Here is an 18,763-nt window from a genome sequence, read left to right as displayed (position 1 = left end):
AACATTTGCATAAACAGTCTTCCCAGTCATCCTTGCTTTTGCTGCCTTCCATGTGTTTTGATGAGGTGTGCTTCCATTTTCACTCATTTCATGTTTTTCTTTTCTTGTGTCATATCTTCTTTGACCTATTCATTATTCAAGAGTATGTGTTATTTTTTTATGTGTTATTTTTTATAATTTCCACATATCTGTCAATTTCTCAGTCTCTTTCCTGTTAGTTGGTTTCTAGTTTCATGCTATTGTGATTGGTAAATATATTTTATATAACTTCAATCTTAAGCTTATTAAAACTTGTTTTATGACCAAATACATGATCTATCCTGGAGAACTTTCTGTGTGCACTTGAGAAGAATATATGTTCTCCTGTTGTGGATGTAATGGCCTTTATATGTCTGTTAGGTCCATTTTATGAAGCATAATTCAGATCCAATATTTCCACACTATTTTCTGTCTACATGATTTTTATTAATTGTTAATGTGGAGTTATTAAACTTCCCTACTATTATTGTTTCTATTTCTGTTTCAAAATCTGTTAATATTTGCTCAATATATTAGCTGTTAAGTCTGAATTAACCACTTATCACCATATAATAACTTCCTTTGTCTCCTGTTAATTTTTTTTTTAAAGTAGGGGAATCTGTTTGCTTTTTTTTTTTAAGATTTATTTATTTGTGCATATAGAACCGGGGCACAGGCCAGAGGCTCAGGGGCGGTGAGCGGCTTCACCAGAGACAGAGTGGGGAGCAGAACAGGCCGATCAACGAAGCACACTGCTGAGGGGAGCAGCAGGCGGGTCAGGAGAGGTCTGTGGCGCCATGTGGTCACCTCCGGGGCAGGCAGGAATCGAACTCATGCGGAAGTGGCTTTAGTTTCTCAATGCTGTGCTTTAACCTGCTGAGCCACCAGGGAGGGCCAATTTTTTCAAAGATTTATTTATTTATGCTTACAGAACTGGGGTGCAGGCCAAAGGTGCAGGGGCGGTGAGAGGATTCACCAGAGACAGAGTGGGGAGCAGAACAGACAGAGTGACAAAGTACACCGCTGAGGGTAGCAGCAGGCAGGTCAGGACAGGTCTGCCACGCCATGTGAGTCAGCTCCCTGGCTGGGGATCGAACTTGTGCTGCAGTGGCTTCAGAGAGCTTCATAAGGTGGTGTTATAATGTGTTGTACCACCAGGGAGATTCCGTTTCCTGTTAATTTTTGACTCAAAGTCTATTTTATTTACATAATGTAGTCATTCTCTCTTCTAGCTTTCATTTCTAGAACATTTTTCTCTTCATTCTAACCTATTTGTGCCCCTTAAACCTGAAGTGAGTCTCTTGTACACAAAATACAATGAAGTCTTTTACGGTTGTTGTTGTTGCTTAATTCACTCAGCTACTCTATATCTTTTTAAGATTTATTATTTATGCATAGAGAACTAGGGTACAGGTCAGAGGTTTGGGAAGTGAGAGGATTCACCAGAGACAGAATGGGGAGCAGAACGGGCAGATCAACGAAGTACATGCTGAGGGGAGCAGCAGGCAAGGCAGGAGAGGTCTGCTGCACCATGAGTGGTCCCTCCAGGGCAGGAATAGAACTCGCACTGAAGCGCTGCAGCTAGCTTGCCTTGCTGCACTTTAACCCACTGCGCCACCAGGGAGGCCCCTTCTCTATACCTTTTGATTGGAGAACTTGATCCATTTATATTTAAAATCCTTATGTTGATAGGTAAGGCCTTACTATTGCCACCCGCTTAATGGTTTGTTTTGTTTTATGTTGCCTTTATTCTTTTCTTTCTTTCTTGTTTCTTCGTTATGACTTGATGGTTTTCCATAGTGGTATTTTTTTATTCCTTTCTCTATATTTTGTGTATCTACTGAAGTTTTTACTTTGTGATTGCAATGAAGCTTACATAGTACATATTGATATCAGGTAGGAAGGAGACTAAACTGGCCAAGGCCCCGCTGCCCAAATACTTTTCCAAATACTGTCTGGTTTCTTCACCCACATGCACAATTGCTGACTGTTCCAGCTTAAGAAATGACTGCAAAAGGATTTATTTAACAAGCCGGAAAAACAAGGGTTACTGAAACCAATAATGCCCTTTCACTTTACCAAAAGTCATGTCCAACACAAGAACCATTAAAATAACATAATCCCACCACTGTACAGCTCCTTTCAGAAACAATAGGCCACATGTCTAAGATGGTGTCTTCCTGCCTCTGCCAACCTGGGGCACACAGCAGCCAGACTCCAGGCCAGGTTCCAACGCACAAAGACAACAGAAGACACCACAAATGACACTCCCAGAGCTGCAGGACATTCCAACACAGCACCAGATAAGGGACACTCAGGACAGCAGCCACAGCCACCAAAATGACCCAACAAACGGCCTCACTCCTTCAGGCCAGGCTGCAACCACATCAAAACCAGAACACCTTCAGTGGCTTGGCTACTTGCAAAGCCTCTCCTTCTCCAAGGTTGGCTACTCAAGGCCTCTACATTCAGGAGTTCAAAGCAGTCTTCTGCAAGATCAGCCCAGTCCAGGGCTGAAAGTCCACTGACCCCCCAAAATGCTGAAGCAACTCAAACCTTGAATCCTATAGTCCCGACCAAACAACCTCCTCTCTCACACATTCTTTCTCTGCACTCTCTTCTATTTCCTCTCCAAGGAAGCTTCTCCTCAAAATCCTATGCTTTTTAACATTACCTCTGAGATTATTTGTTTTCACCAGCTCCCCCCTCCTGGAGCGGCACCACCTAAAACAGTCCTGAGCCTCAGTGCCCAGCTACATTCCCCACTTTTAGGATTTTTGTTTGTTTGGGGGTTTTATTTTTAAAATATTTATCTATTTATGCACACAAGAACTGGAGTGCAAGCCAGAGGTGGGGGGGGGGGCAGTGAGAGGATTCACTAGAGACAGAGTGGAGAACAGAAACTCTTCCAAACTTTATAATAGATTGCGTTCGACGAGGGGAAACCATCACCTGTCAGTGGCCACCAGGGTGCTTCTCGGATGAGGTGTGTCACTGTAGTTTCTACATGCTCTCAACAGCCTAACTTCAGCCTTAAGTAACACTTAGATGAGGTCAGTGTCAGCAAGATAGCAGATCGGAGCCTAAACTTCGAGAGATTCTTAAAACTATTGAATGAATAAATATAGTAATAAATTAAAAAATCTATACCTTCATTTTTCCATCCTTACTTAGGGATTAAAGAAACTTCTCGGACACAAATGACGAAGATGATCTGCACCCCACAGTCATGGGAAAATGAGGTTTTTGACTCTGAACACAAATATCTGGTACTTAAACACAGACCTTACCCCAGAGGTCTTGAGTCCCTCGTCAGGGAAAGCTGGCACCATGGAGTGGGAAAGGAACTCGGATTTTATATTAATATCAGAGACTTATTTCGTCCATATTTTGGTACCAAGATAGAGCCTCACACAGTCATACTACACGGGGATGCTGGAGTCGGGAAGTCCACCCTGGCCAGGCAGCTGAGGAGAGCCTGGCTGGAAGGCCAACTGTACAGGGACCGCTTCCGGCACATCTTCTACTTCAACTGCAGGGAACTGAACCCATCACAGACAATGTGTCTGGCTGAGCTCGTCATAGATGATGGGGCTGCCGCTGGGGCTCTCACTGACCACATCTTGTCTCAGCCAGAGCAGCTGCTCTTCATCCTCGATGGCCTTGATGAGCCAGAATGGGACTTAGAGAAGCAAAAGGGTGACACCCATCTGCAGTGGAGCCTGAAGCAGCCTTTACGCTCAATTCTGAGCCAGTTGCTGAGGAAAACCATGTTTCCCACTGCATCCTTGCTGATCACCGCTAGAACCAGCGCTCTAGAGAAATTCATTCCATCTTTGAAGCACCCACAATGGGTGGAGGTGCTGGGGCTCTCTGAGTCTGGAAGGAGGGAATATTTCTGCAAATACTTCACAGACGAAGGCCAAGCAAGCAGAGCCCTGAGCTTGGTGGAGTCAAACCATGTTCTCTGGGCCCTGTGTCAGCTGCCCTGGGTGTCCTGGCTGGCCTGCACCTGCCTGAGGCAGCAGATGGAGCAGGGGCGAGAGCTCTCGCTGACTCCCCAGACCACCACGGCCCTGTGTCTGCAGTACTTGTCCCAGGCTCTGCCCACTCAGCCCCTCGGGACGCAGCTGAGGGGCTTGTGCTCTCTGGCTGCTGAGGGCATCCAGCACAGAAAGACCCTCTTCACTGTGGAAGACCTCAAGAAGCACGGTGTGGAGGGCGCCATCGAGTCCGCTCTCTTGCCGATGGGCGATCCCCAGCAGCCCCCCTCTGCTCAGAGCTACAGCTTCATTCACCTGTGTCTCCAGCAGTTCCTGGCCGCCATGTCCTGTGTGCTGGGCTGTAGTAAGGAGGAAAGTGGTGACCCTGAAAGCTCTTTAGGTATAAGAGAGGCGCTACTAAAATACTGCAGGCATGATGTCTTCGGAGCACCAACCACGCAATTTGTATTTGGCCTTCTGGGTGAGCAGGGGGCGAGAGAGATGGAGAGCATCTTTGGCTGCCCACTCTCAGGGGAGAGGAAGCAGGAACTCCTGAAATGGACCCAGGAGGAGGTCCAGCAACAGTATTTCTTCCACCAGCCATATTCCTTACAGTTGTTCCGCTGTTTGTATGAGATTCAGGACAAAGATTTCCTGACACAAGTAATGGTCCATTTCCAAGGAACAAGCATGTGTGTTGAAACCAAAATGGAGTTCCTGGTGTTCACTTTCTGTATGAAATTCTGCCCCCATGTGCAGCGGCTTCAACTGAATGAGGCTGGACAAGATAAACAAGCGTGGGAGCACCCCAGAATGGTCTTGTGAGTACCCCCCCTTCTTCTTTCCACACCTCATTGCCTCCACCAAGCTGGGCAGGAGAGGAATGCCCCCAAGCCTGTCCCCGGGTGTTTAAGAGCCAAGGTCCTGATCTCAACCTGCCAAATCCGACCCCCATTCTCTGTCACTCAGGCCTCTGCAGCCTGTGGCCTGCCCTGCCTGCTCCAGGACAGAACTGCTGTGACTCTGCCTCTTCCTGCTGCTCCTGTTCACCCACCTCTCCCCCGGGTGCACTTGCAGCCCCTGCAAACCCGAGATCCCCCACACCCTCAGGCAGCCCAGCTGCCTCTGTGTCTCTCTCCACTGATTTCTCCCTGAGAAGCTGCTCTCTCAACAGATACAGTCCTCCCCTTGATGGCTGTTAGCAAAGACACCACCCTAAGATCTACCCACCACCCCAGGATCTGTGGGCCTGAAGAGGGTGTGCTTTCCTTGTTTGTATCAATGGTGCACTATTGCCTCTGGGGCTCAGGCCCCAAATCACCTTCTCAGCATGACGGGGTCACTTCTCTAGCCACACTCCAATCCCTGCAACAAGGGGGTGTGGCCCCCATTCCAGGACCCCACTTATTTTACAATGTGGATCATTTAATGCTATATCTACCTGCCCTCTTAAAAGGATCCTTTCATAATGCTTATTAATACTGAGACTTTATGTCAGTTGTACTGATACACACTAGTAAAGTGCAACCCCCATCCTCAAGGAACTCAAAAACTGGAGGCACAGACATTCAACAATGAGAACAGAGTGACCACTGCAGTAGTGACAAGGCCAGTGGGAAGGAGCAGTCACTCATATGCACCCAGAAAGGAGAGTCAAAGGCTAATGTCCCAGAAGAGAACTCTGGCAGCCAGATACCTCATGTCTCTCCTGTCCCACTTTCCCTCCCTCAGGTACATGCCTGATGCAATCACAGATACCTGCTGGCAGATTCTCTTCTCCATTTCTGGGATCATTGAAAACCTTACGGAGTTGGACCTCAGTGGAAACCTCCTGACCATCTATGGGGTGCAGAGTCTTTGTGAGGCCCTCAGATGCCCCCGCTGCCGTCTGAAGACCCTGTGGTGAGTCCGCCTGGGTTCTGCTCTGACACAGGTGGGCAGGAGTTCCAAGAAGGAAGCTGAGTGTAGGGTGGGGTGGTTGGTCTTTGGAGTCAACAAATATTAGTTGAGCCTTTTTCTCACTGTGTGCTCTGCTGGGTGCCAGGCTGCTGGGCAAACCCATGTAGACAAGACTCCTTCATCACAGAGCTTGCAAGAGACTAACATCGATCAAGAAACCAGGCTAAGAATACAGCCAAGGTTTCAGTGGAACACTTTCTGGAGCAAGTAAAATTTGAAGGAGAGCTGAAAAATACAGTGAATTTCCCTAAATGAATTGGAGAAAGGAAAGTTCTAGGCAAATGGGAACAGCATGTAAACAGCTGCAGTGGCAGGAGGAAGAAGGGAAAGTCAGGGAATTGGAAGCAGGACAGTGTGGCTGCAGAAGGCGAGAGGAGACTACAGACATCAGTAGAAGCCAGACGGGGGCCATATTGTGAGTTTCACTATTTTTCCCTAGTGGAATGAGCTCTTTAGCTTACAGTTGGCAATAGCAATACATTTTCAAAGTAGAAACAGACAGCCATATGCAAAAATGGATTCTAAGAGAGTAAAAGTAAGACTAAGAAACGAGTTAGTAAGAAAGTCACTTCTGTTGTTGATTTCTAAGCATTCCATCATGGTCAGAGAACATACTTGGTATGGCTAAGAAAAGTAGTTATTCCTTTAAAGATGATGGTAGCTTAGACTAAAGATAACTCTGTTACTCAAAGGCATAGTGTTGACAATGGAGATGGAAAGAGGTGGATGGATTTGAGAGTCTGTAAAAGTAAAACCAGCCTGTCCCAATAAGAGATTTGGTTTAGGAGAAAGCGAGAGGGAGGGTGAACTCAGGTGACCACTGGAACTCTTGGGGTAGTGTCACATTCCCTGAGATGGAACATTCTGAAAGGGGAGAGGCAAGCAAGTATCAAATAAAACCTTGTGCAAAGATAAAATTCTCTCCTAAAACAATTCTCAACAAATTTTGAGGAAGTGAAGCCATACAAAGTACATTCTCTGACCATGATGGGACAAATTTAGAAATCAATAACAGAAGGAAATTTGGAAAATATATAAATATGCGGATATTGAACAATACACTCCTAAATAATTAGCTGTTGTGAAAAAGAAATCACAAGGGGAACTAGAAGTTACTTTTAGATGAATAAAAAAAAAAGCACACCACCCCCCTCATTAGATCGTTAGGGCAGTGTTAGAGGGAAAAGCCGGTATTCATGAGGAGCACGGGTGGCCTCTGCTCTCCTGTTAGACTGGCCAAACTCCAGGACACAGACAACTCCAACTGCTGGTGAATCTGTGGAGCAATTTCAATTCTCATCCATTGCTTGTGGGAATGCAAAATGGCACAGGACTTTGGGGGGGAGTCAGTTTCTTTCAAAACTCAATATATTCTAACCAGAATATCCTGCAGTGAGAAGCCCTGAAATCAAAGCCTAGTCACACAAACCTGTACCTGGATGTCCTTCAGTGGGTGGATGGAGAAGTAAATTGTGTTAACCCACACAGTGGAATATCATTCAATATTAAAAAGCAGTGATTATCAATCTATAGAGAAACTTTAATGCGAGTCGTTGAGTCATATAGCCAATCTAACATGGCTACATATGCCATGACACTGTAAGACATTCTGGAAAAGGCAAAACTGTGGAAACAGTAAAAACACCAGGGATTGCCAGGACCTAAGGACAGGGGGGTGCCTAGGACTGGGTTTTGATGCCAGTGAAACTCTTCTGTTTGACACTATAATGGTGAGTCCATGTCATTATTTATTTGTCAAAATCCATAAAGTGTTCACAACCAACGTGAACCCTCAGGTAAAGTGTGGTCTTTGGCTGGTAATGGTGTCTCGGAGGTGCCCCAGCTGCGCACATGGACCTCTCTAGCAGACAGTCTAGGATGAAGGGCTGTGCATGTGAGGTCAAGGGCCAACTGGCAACTCCCATACTCCCTGCTCAACTTTGCTGTGTAACTAAAGTGATCTTAAAAATCAAGTCATTTAGGAAAAGAGAAGGAACTGGCTGGAGGTGCAACAACTACCTCAAACAAGCAAGCAGTGACAATATACGCAAAACTTCCGGTAAAGAGTTTGAGCCCCAACGGCTTCATAGATTTCCACCAAACATTGGAAGAATTCTCAAACTCTTCCAAAAAAATAGGAAAGGGAACATACCCCATGGGAGCCCTGAAGGCCCTCAGTGTAAACATAACTGCCACACCATGCCCCAACGTTAGTTCTTACATTAGAAGTTCACACTTTTTCCTCTTCTATCATAGAAGCACTTTGGTCAAAACCCCCAAAGTCCCATGTCAGTGGTTCTGGGCATTTGGGCAGTTGTAGCTAACAGAGACCCAGACATACACGTGGATCACTGGGTACACACATTACCTACAAGTTTGGTAGGGTGAGTGGACTGAATTCCTGGTACTCAGCCACCCTGAGTGGCCCTGGCTGCAGGAGGAGGATAGGAATGTGCTCACTACCGCCAGGCACGTCTCTGTCTTCCCTTAGTGTCATCTCGGAACTCCCAAAGCAGTCCCCACTACCCCAAGGAGAGGCCCTTCAATGTAATGGCTGCGCCCTCTGAATCTCCCCACAGGTTGGTCCGCTGCGGTCTCACCTCCAGCAGCTGCCAGGCCCTGGCCTCCGCGCTCAGCACCAGCCCCTGCCTGACGGAGCTGCACCTGCAGCAGAACAACCTGGGCGACCAGGGCGTGAGGCTGCTCTGTGACGGGCTCAGGCAGCCAGCCTGTCCGCTCAGGCTCCTGGGGTAAGACCTGGGCCTTCAGGGCAGGGGTGGGAGGAGCAGTGGAAAGGAGCCAGACGCCATGGCACTGGGCAGGGGAGAAAGGCACAGCTGCATGTGTGGCCAGCTGGCTTCCTCTCCTCTCCTCCAGCTACCGAGGCATGGGCCTTGCACTCTGGCCTCCCTCTCCCCTCCCATCAATGCCCCCATGTGCCAAGCCACTGAGGACACAGTGTGAACTGATGTGGTCCCGCCCCTGACCTCATCCCAGTGGACACAGGACAGGAATTACCTGCGTGTGAGCACACAGTGTGTTTCCAGCTCCGTGGAGGTTGTGAAGGGAAATGCAGTGAATCATGAGAGGGCAACATGTGGAGAGATGGAGTCAGATGAGGGGCACAGGGGGGTTTCCTGGGGGGATGGTGGCTCCAGATGCCACCTGCTGTCCAGCCAGTTGGGGGAGCAGCTCAGGGGAGAGAGTCGTGTGGGGACACCCTTCCCACACCCACTCTCATTCCTTCCTCTTTCTCCACTTCCTGAAAACAAGTCCAGGGGCTGCTTATATCTGGTACTTCCTGTGGGTCCCGGCCTGTTTTCACACCCTCAGAGAGCTGCCAGGGCCCTCAGGTGCCACACAGAGGCCACGGGAAAATGGCTGCTGTGTGGTGGACCCTGTGAGGCGGGGCCCTGGGTCCCCTCGGGAGCCTGACACCAGACACTGCAGCACCCTGACAGCCTGCCCAGGACAGTCCCTGTCAGTGAGGGTCTCTTCTCCAGGACACACTGCATCCACACACTGACAGGTGTTGGGGTAGAAATAGCTCTTCTTCCCATATTGGGCAGCTCTGAAGGGTTATCCTGCCTGCACAACCCTGGACAGTCCACTGAGGTCTCCATGGAGATGCCATGCAGCCCAGCTCTCCCTCTGCACAATCCTGCTTCCTCCTTCCCTGCCCTGGTGCTGACGCAGGAACACCTCATAATCCTACTCATCACAGTCCACCTAAGAGCCCAGTTCCCAGGGCCTTGGGCTGAGGCAGGTCCTTGTGGTGGTGGCACCTGCCAGGGTACTGGGCCAGGTCCCAGATGCTGTCCCGGCAGAAAATCTCCCTTGTGCTTGCAGGCTGGACCAGGCCCGGCTGAGTAAGGAAGTGACAGAGATGCTGTGGGCCCTGGAGCAGGAGAAGCCTCAGCTGCACATCTGTGACAGTGGGTAAGGGGCAGGTGCCACGTTCCTGAGGCCCAGGGCCAGGGCTGAGTCTGGAGACTGGTGCAGACCCAGGACATGGGGAGACATTTGGGGGTGAGGGGGTGGGGAACAGAGCCTGGGAGAAACCAGTGCAGCCAGAGAGGGGGCTGTTGAGTGTTTGTTTGCCTGATTGTTTAGGGCAATAGAATCTCTCACTGCTCCTCACACACTTCTAGTAAGTGAGTAAGGAGCTATAGAAGGCGATCTGTGGGGCAGACCTTGGATATGGAAAGCTGTGACCACTACAGGGAAACAAAAAACCTTGGGGTCTCCAGAGGGGAGGAGGAGGAAGGTGCAAAGTCATTGGGGGAGGGGGGGAGAGCACAATGGGCCATGGCTGGGAGGATGAAAACAATGGTACTGCATTAAAAATAACAACAATATATATAGGACCACAGATTCCCAGGAATCAATAGATCCCAGAGCTATCAGTCCCTGAGGCCCGCAGAGTGTGAGGTGCCCAGCAGGGAGCAAGGGCGGGACCCCAGGAGCACAACCCAGCCAGAGACAGGACAAACCCAGGCTGCCTGGCTGCATTTGGGGTCTGGAGTCCTGGATGGCCTCTCTGACCCTGACCTGTGGAGCTCTGAGAGCCCGGAGGGTGAGTGGGATGATAAGCAGAAAGGTGAGCGGGAGGGTGAGCAGGAGGGTCAGCCGGGCCCAGAAGGGTGATCCAGGCAGAAGCAGAGGCTCAGGGTTCAGCTCCTGTGAGGGACCGGCAGCCAGGGGTCTGAGCAGCCCCGCCTGCTCCCTGACCCCTTGTGTGGACACCGGAACCCTGGGAGCGCCTAGGAAGGTGAATTCTGGACTGACACAAGCTATGCGATGTCTATCGTCTCACAGATTCTGGGTAGATCGGGAAAAGCCCTGAAAAATCAGAATGTCCACTGCTAACTTATGTTATGACCTCCCTTTTTTGTATAATCATAATATCAAAATATTCTGAGCAACCATCTGTTTACAACTGGATTGTCTTAGCCACACAGGCGGGCTGCCTGGTTCAGGCAAGCTGCCCCAGGAGGAGAAATTCCTCTGTCTCCTGAGACAGAAGGCAAGCCCAAAGAGTGATAAGATCCCAGGGCATAAAAACTCCTGGGAAGCTTCCTTGGTTTCTTTGAATAAAAAAGCAAACCTCAGATAAGGCTTTCAGGGTATAAGGACTCATTGACAAATTTTAACCTTGACTACACAGGTGTTGTTTGATACACAACTGTACAACTTTCTCTTAATTTACTCCTTTTTAAAACGAGCACTAACTACTCTCTGCTAGCCTTAAATTTGCCATTAGCTTTTCTTTAGACAATCACTGATAACACTGCTAACACAATTTATTACTACCCCAAGGCCCCTAACAACCTTTTGCTAACAAGCTCACCCTTTCCCCAACCCCTCTTCCTTTGAGTGATAACTAGACAGTTGTATACATGATAACTATCACAAAATGTATAATCGAATATACCATAAATTGTTAAGAGAAAAATGCTTTTTCCCCTTGTCCTTGAGAATGGTTTATGGTGATATCTCATTAACTTACCCTATGCACTGTTACAATTAACTACTTGCTGCACAGTATAAATAAAGACCTGCTGAAGGATTGGCAGGAAGACTTGCACCCAACCCTGACACCCCTGTCTTCCTCATGCCCGCTCCTCTCCCCCCTTTCTGGAATCTCTGCTCGCCGACGCCTTCCCATCTTGGGATCCTGCCTGTGTTACTTCCAGACACCTCAAAAGTTGGAGCTGGTCTCCAACGCTGGACCCCACTGCAGACCTGCTGATCGGATCCTTGGGCAGCCAAGGGATCTTGGTTCCCAGCCTCCAGGAGATTTTTGAAGAGTCTGACAACCACGTCTACAGGTGGGTGAGCAGGAAGACCGCACAGGTGAGGGAAGCAGAAGCACAGTAAGGTCCCTTGGTTCATAGTAAAAACTTCATTATCACCCCAAACAATGGAGAAATAGCTCAGAGCTTCACCAGTGATGACATGGGCCAGGCTCATCTCTAGGGTCAGCAGCTATGTGGACAATGGACTGAGAGGGACAGAGCAAGTAACCCTGCAAGGGTTCTCGAGAGCTGCCGGGCTCTGGGACGAGGGTGGAGGCCATCAGGTGAGAGAAGGGGTAGAGGCCATCAGGTGAGAGAAGGGGATACCAAGAAGAGTATGAGGGAGGAGTCAGATGACACCCCAGTTTTGGTGAGGATAGTTGGGTTTGTGGAGGAGGTATTCATAGAGTCATGGAGGACAGGAGACAGGAGGGGCTCAAATGTGGATGAGTGAATGATGTGGGGGTGTTGGAGACAGTCCAGTTCATCCAGACCCCAGAGACTGAACAACTCTGTGTCTTTGAATCCAAGTGTGACGGCCACTGATGAGGGCCCCAGAGGAGGAGAGACGAGTGATCACACTGCCTCCCTCGGGCAGCCGGCACCAGAACCAGGTAGACTGAGGGGGCCTGGCCGGGTGGGAGGGGGGCAGCAGTGGGTCCACCCCCTTTCCACGTGGGGCAGGACAGGACACTCACCTTGAGAGCCCTGCCAGTCACAAGATCGTCCAGTGCGTCCACCAGGTGGTTTCTGCTCCCATCTCCCCCAGCTTGCGAGAAGCTCCTCTCCTAAGCACCTGTCACGTCTCAGGCTCTCACCTGGGACCCGACCCCCCAGGACCACTCTGGATATGAGGTCTTGGATTCTCTTTCCTGTCCCCTTATTCATGTATAAGCCGCCAGCCTGGAGCATGTTGAGGAGTCGGCTCTGGGGCCCAGGGGAAGGGGAGAGTGGGCAGGGCTGGGTCAGAGGGCGCTGGCGGGGTTCCTCAGCAGGCGCCCCGGGAGCTGGAGTGGAGTCTGCACCGCACCCCCTGCCTGTGCAGCCACCAGGGTTGGGTGGGGCCTCCCCGCTCCAGGTCGGGGCTACAGGACAGCGGGCAGGTCCCAGGACTGACCACCGCCCTGCCGCTTCCAGCAGGAAGCCCCCAGGAAGTGGCTGGAGTGGAACCCGTCTGTCGGTCTCCCCCCTCCCCTGTGGGGGGTCCCCACATGGAGCCTCTGACGACCACAGATGAGTTGTGGGGCCCCACAGGACATACGGCTGTCGAGGTGGTTGACCAGGAAAGGAGCCTGTACCGGTGAGTGAGGGAGTGAGGGTGCTCCCGTGTCTGCCTGGCCTCTGTGACCCCACACTGGGGCCCCATCTTTCCCAAGGAATCACCAACAAGCCCCCAGAAAAGCAATAGGCTGGAAAGCAGATGATTACTTGTATTATGCAATAACAAGTTTCCTATAAAAATTTCTAAACAAAACTTGAGTATAGAATGGACTGTGACCTTTGCCCATAACCCAGCTTCCACCACTGATTTGTCAAATTTGTTTCAACTGTTGACTTGCCCCCGTTTCTTGTGGTTATACAGTAATTTAAATCTAAGATAGCAGGTGGTTTTTATTCTTAAATAGTTTGTGATGCACTTTTTAAAAATACAAATAAAATACTTTTTGTCCCAAGCCACATGGCCACTTCCACACCCAACAAAGTTCCAATAAGCCACCATGTAATTGACAGCCAGTATACCTTTGAATGTATTCATTTGTCTATAGTCTGTCCTGCAAGTGGTTTCTTCAAGAGGATCCAATGCAAACATATTCCGATTAGTTATGGCTATTGAATCTCACTTACTATATTTTCACTGCATGCTCCTATTTTAATAATATCCTCTAGTCTCACTACCACACTAGTAACTGGGAACCCAGAGGGGAAAACCAGTCCTGTCCTTTGAGGGTCTCCAGACGTGAGTAATAAATATCTATTGTCATGTTCAAGGTCTCCCACAAACACACTGCCCTTGGCAAATGTCAAGTCAGTGGCACTGATTTGGCTCAGCTGGGGGCTAATGTCATTCCCAACTAACCCTACAGAATTTGACACCCTGGGATCCCACCATATGCCACATGTAGAAGCCCAATAAAATTTTTCAGCCTTAAGTGTTTATCGCTGATATTAGCATGCAGATTTTCTTTCTCTTCTTCTTTTTGGCAAGTAATCCCCTTAAAAACAAGAACACCTTCCTATTTCAGCATCATTATCATCAAGGAGAAACAGCCAGCCACTCCAGGCAGAGACTAAGGCGTCCCAGCCTCTGTTACTCATTACTCGCAACTCCACGTAGGCACTGATGACAGACGAGAATCTGAGCAGAGAAGTTGATGACTTGCTCGTGGAGTCACTGTCCCGCGCAGAGGAACCCCAGGCTCGCGCTCCCCTCTGCTCGCAGGCAGGCCTCTGCCGCATCTCTGTGCCCTCACGGAATCTGGCAGCAGCGGGGCTCGTGAATCTGTGCAGAGTGAGTCAGGGTCTACCTCTCCTCCTCCTTCCAGAGCTCACCTCCCCACGGCCGGCTCCTACCACTGGCCCAACACGGGTCTCCACTTTGTGGTGAGAAGGGCAGTGACCGTCGAGATTGAATTCTGTGCCTGGGACCCATTCCTGGACACGATTGTCCCCCGGGACACCTGGATGGTGGCAGGACCGCTGTTTGACATCAAGGCGGACCCAGGAGCTGTGGCAGCTGTGTACCTGCCTCACTTCGTGTCCCTCCAAGGTAGGCAGAGGGAGGGTGGAGGTCGCTGATGGGGATGATAATGGCCTGCAAGGGGCTTCTGATTGGGAAGCCCTGGGGAAGCAGCTGGTGGCTTCCTTAGAGGGGCGAGAGGGTGATGAGAGTGAAGACAGACTTTTCCTCATTCCACTCTGCTCTGGCCCATCTTTTTTGAAACATTTTTGCTCCCAAAGTCATATAATTACTTGAAATTTTTCTTAAATAGAATTAGTCTCCACAATAAAAATGACACCTAGTATTGCTTTTACACAGATTGTGACAGGAAAAAATGTTGAGATTTTTAAAGAAAATTTCAAAGACTAGACTATTCGTGAAGTAAGACTATGTGTTAGGGCGACTAGTGACAAGCAACCATGGAAGGTCATTACTACTCCCGCAGGCTGAGAGAAAAACCATGCCACCAGAGTACATTGAGATCTGAGCCGTGAAAGAGGGCCTTCCCAGTACAAGTTCTTACAGTGGGTAGCACTGTTATCCCAACTTTCTTACCTACAAAGACTTCGCACAGATACAGTTCCAAAAAGTATATGCTCAGCGTTAACTATTTCTTGTTCAGTAAACAAAACTCCACAAGTGGGAACTAGTGAGAACTGTAGAGACTAGAATCAGCCCCATAGAGATTTTAGACCCTGAAATTCCTAGAAATGTAACGAATAGTAAAGATTTCAAATAATTGAATAACTGGCCTTTAAAGTATGAAAAAGAAGCACTAACCATTGAAAATTGATAACCGAAATTTTAAATAAACTAAATTGACAGAAAAGCTGACAAACCATAAAATAGAAAATGAACTATAACAAGGGTATCATAAAAATACCTAACATACTGATGGGAATTCCAGAAAGATATAAAGAAAAATGGAGAAGATGTAATACCCGAGTAAATTTCTAAAATTCTAGAAAAATGGGACGTGTTAGAATGAGAAAAGAGAATAACAAGAGTGAGAGAGATGTCACTAATACACACATTATATTGATACTAAAGAATATCAAATCTAAGAAAGCTGACAGCAGCCAGAAATTACCTAGCAGGTACACAATTGTACTGAGAGCTGATTTTTAAATAGCAGCAACGGAAGGCAGAAGACAATGAAATACCATCATTGTGCTAAGAAATAACAGTCATCAAGAATTAAGGGCAGACTTTATAAGAAGCAGACAAAACAGATGTTTTTTAAAGAGGCATCTTTCATAAATGAATCCTAACTGAGGAAAATTCTGAAGAATGTTCTCAGACAAAAGGAGATAAGCCCACAGGGAGGTAAGTGTGGCAAGACAGAGTCGCCACCAAGAAATCTGAGAAATATATAGCAAAATGTTTACTGGCTTAAACAACGGGAATAACAAGAGGGAATTTAAAATAAAGAGAGAAATTAAGTTGCCAAAGAAAGAAATGGGACCTCTCTCTGTGGCATCCCCTCCTCACCTGGTCAGAGCTCTTGCAATCAAATCAATTCTGGTTGATATAAGCAGAAAAGAATATATAGCCGCCAGATTTAACAAAATGTTATGCAATAAGCTTTTTATGGAAGCCTGGGGGCCTTGATGGTAAGAAAGAGTGGTGACAAGCCAAGAACACAAACAAGGTCACTCCAACAAAATTATTCAGTCCTCTACTGCAGAAACAGCTATGCAGGACTGTCCTTCCATGGGGGGTCACGGACTCCTCCACTGCTGATGCCAAAACCATCTCTGTCTTCATCTGTGCTTCACCCCGCAAGGTCCCAGTTAGCAGCATCCACTACTCAAGCTTTCACACACCTGTGTCACAAATGCCAGGGAGGAGAGCTTCCCTGTAAGAGATACAACTACACTCCTGCTGGGAACCACATAATGGTGAAGGACAGAGGAAGGGGTTCCGTCCCCAAATAAGAGTTGAAGCCCTCCCTGGTGGCATATGGATTAAAGTTCAGCACTATGAAGCTATCACAGTCACTGTAGCATAAGTTCAAGCCCCAGCCAGGGAAGTGACCCACATGACACAGTAGACTGCTCGTGACCCTCCCACTGCTCCCCTCAGTAGTGTATTTCAATATGCCTGTTCTGCTCCCCACTCTGTCTCTGGTGAATCCTCTCACTACCTACAACTCTTTCCTGTACCCCAGTTCTTGTGTGCATAAATATCTTTTAAAAAAGAAAATAGAAGTTTGAAATGTACACAGTCCTGGGTCATTCCATTTCCCAATTGTCCTCGTGTCCTCCTTGTTCCGCCTGTCAGGAGTGAAACCTAGCAGCATCACGCAGAATCCCCAAGACACAGATTGCCCCAGCACATGTCACCAGGGACCGGATCTCCTTCAGCATTCTCAGTAACTTTTATCCCAGGCGTGACTGTCTCTCCAGGGATTTCTTGTGCTGCTCTACCCGGAATGGGCTTGCGCTCAGCTCCCAAAGACCCCAGTTCCAGGCAAGCTGCCTCCCCAATGGCCCACACAGAGGCCTGCATGCTGGGACACCCTCCTCTGCCAAGCCTGCATCAGGGAGGGCAGCAATCCTCACCTCTCACATCCTTGCCTTGATAGGAGACCACGTGGACCCCTCCCAGTTCCACGTGGCCCACTTCAAAGAGGAGGGGACGCTGCTGGAGGAGCCAGCCAGGGTAGAGGCGTGTTACACAGTCCTGGAGAACCCCAGCTTCTCCCCCATGGGGGTTGTACTGAGAATATTTCCAGTTACCAGGAAAATCATTCCCATCACCTCCACCGTGATGCTTTACCATCACCTCCGTCCTAGCGAAATCAACTTCCACCTCTACCTGGTCCCCAATGACTGCTCCATTCGGAAGGTGAGACTCAGACCAGAAAGACCAGATCATGATTCAGACACCAGGTCACCCAGAAAAGCCTCACGTTGGGCCCACTGGGAATAAGAGTGGGTCGCTACCAAGTAGGAGCCTGGAATGGGTGGGTCATCCTGCTCAGCCACACACTAGTGTCCTGACCCATAAGGTCTCCCCAGATGGGGTTGGTGCTCCATCCCTGAACTCCGGGCAACCCTTCTGGGTGTCATAAGATGGGAGGACTCTGTGCCCAGAGCTGTCACCTTGCCCAACTCTCTCCCTTCTCCACAATGACCTGACTCCATAAACACAGCAGAGGAGTGTGGACTCCCTGTGTGCAGGGATGGGGTGTGGAAGGCAGGGTGGGATAGACACTCCACCCACACACAGGAGCATCTGCTCTTGTCCTCAGACCATATGCAGAACAATGAGAAGAGTCTCTGAGTCACCCTTGACCATTGTTCTGTTTGCCCCTTAGGCCATAGATGATGAAGAAAAGAAGTTCCAGTTTGTGCAAATACACAAGCCTCCCCCACAGGCCCCACTCTATGTGGGCTCCCTCTTCACCGTGTCTGGCTCAGAGGAGATGGAGATCATCCCCCAGGTGAGCAGCCATGTTCTCCCCTCATTAGGAGCAGAGGTCATGCTTGGAAACACCTGTGGGGCAGGTCGCAGAGCTCCCCAGGGACAGTGTGCATTGGGGTTAGGCTGACAGTGAGTGGGACATGGAGGGGATCTTGAGATACTGAGGGTGAAGAAAGTCATGGTGGGGACGGTCACATGCAGGACAGAGGCAATGCTGGGTTCTCACTTGGAGCCACTGTGAGGCACCAGGCTATAAGGGGGCCCTCAGCCATCACCACAGGAAACCTGCTGTGTCTGAACTAAGTTTCGCACTTGTGATCGGGAGAGGACACGGAGCATGGGGAACCACGGGGCCTCCAAGGTCAAGAGTGTCAGAGAGGAAGAATTACAAGGTTTGGACTTTTTTAAAATAGTTGAGAGAAGGTCCTAGGAAATGGAGGTTTGCTCTAGAGAGGCATCTCAGAGACAGAGGCAGCGCGGTGACTGGAGCCTCCGCCCACGGTCGGCAGGGCAGGCACAGCAGAGATAAAGCTGTGACCGCCTCAGAGACCGTCACGTGACGTGGAGGGCTGCTGTCCGCAGGTGAGGCCTGTGTCTGCTCAGCTGGTCATGAGCACAGGTGATATCTGGATGCTCAGCTGTGTCAGCAGCTCCCAGCCGGGAGGCCTGGCCCAGCTGACAACACAGGGCCGGTGCCACTGTGCTGTGGTGGACAAGGAGGCTCTGTGGCCCAGACAGGCCCGTCTCTGCCTGCGAGCACCTGACACCCTGCGGGGACCTATGGAAACGACAAAAGAGAAAATGGCCAAGTCTGATGAAAGGACAGCACAACACGTCACACTGGGCCACATCTACAG

General features: G+C 49.3%; 1 protein-coding gene across 1 annotated transcript in view; it reads left to right on the top strand.

Annotated features, from left to right (window-relative positions):
• Nucleotides 1-3,227: 3,227 nt before the first annotated feature.
• Nucleotides 3,228-18,763, top strand: part of LOC105853179 (NACHT, LRR and PYD domains-containing protein 1-like) — a 19,331-nt gene continuing 3,795 nt past the window's right edge. Inside the window, exons 1-10 of the mRNA XM_012726089.1 lie at nucleotides 3,228-4,822; nucleotides 5,733-5,903; nucleotides 8,540-8,710; nucleotides 9,810-9,899; nucleotides 11,657-11,791; nucleotides 12,290-12,372; nucleotides 12,896-13,058; nucleotides 14,302-14,525; nucleotides 17,065-17,327; nucleotides 17,800-17,925. Of these exons, the coding sequence (XP_012581543.1) occupies nucleotides 3,228-4,822; nucleotides 5,733-5,903; nucleotides 8,540-8,710; nucleotides 9,810-9,899; nucleotides 11,657-11,791; nucleotides 12,290-12,372; nucleotides 12,896-13,058; nucleotides 14,302-14,525; nucleotides 17,065-17,327; nucleotides 17,800-17,925 (3,021 nt within the window). The remainder of the gene's footprint in view (nucleotides 4,823-5,732; nucleotides 5,904-8,539; nucleotides 8,711-9,809; nucleotides 9,900-11,656; nucleotides 11,792-12,289; nucleotides 12,373-12,895; nucleotides 13,059-14,301; nucleotides 14,526-17,064; nucleotides 17,328-17,799; nucleotides 17,926-18,763) is intronic.

Source organism: Condylura cristata, unplaced genomic scaffold, assembly GCF_000260355.1.
Source record: "Condylura cristata isolate star-nosed mole 26May11 unplaced genomic scaffold, ConCri1.0 scaffold00017, whole genome shotgun sequence".
NCBI classification, from domain to species: domain Eukaryota; kingdom Metazoa; phylum Chordata; class Mammalia; order Eulipotyphla; family Talpidae; genus Condylura; species Condylura cristata.
The sequence above is the reverse complement of the archived record's forward strand: the minus strand, read 5'-3'. Positions and strand labels throughout refer to the sequence as shown.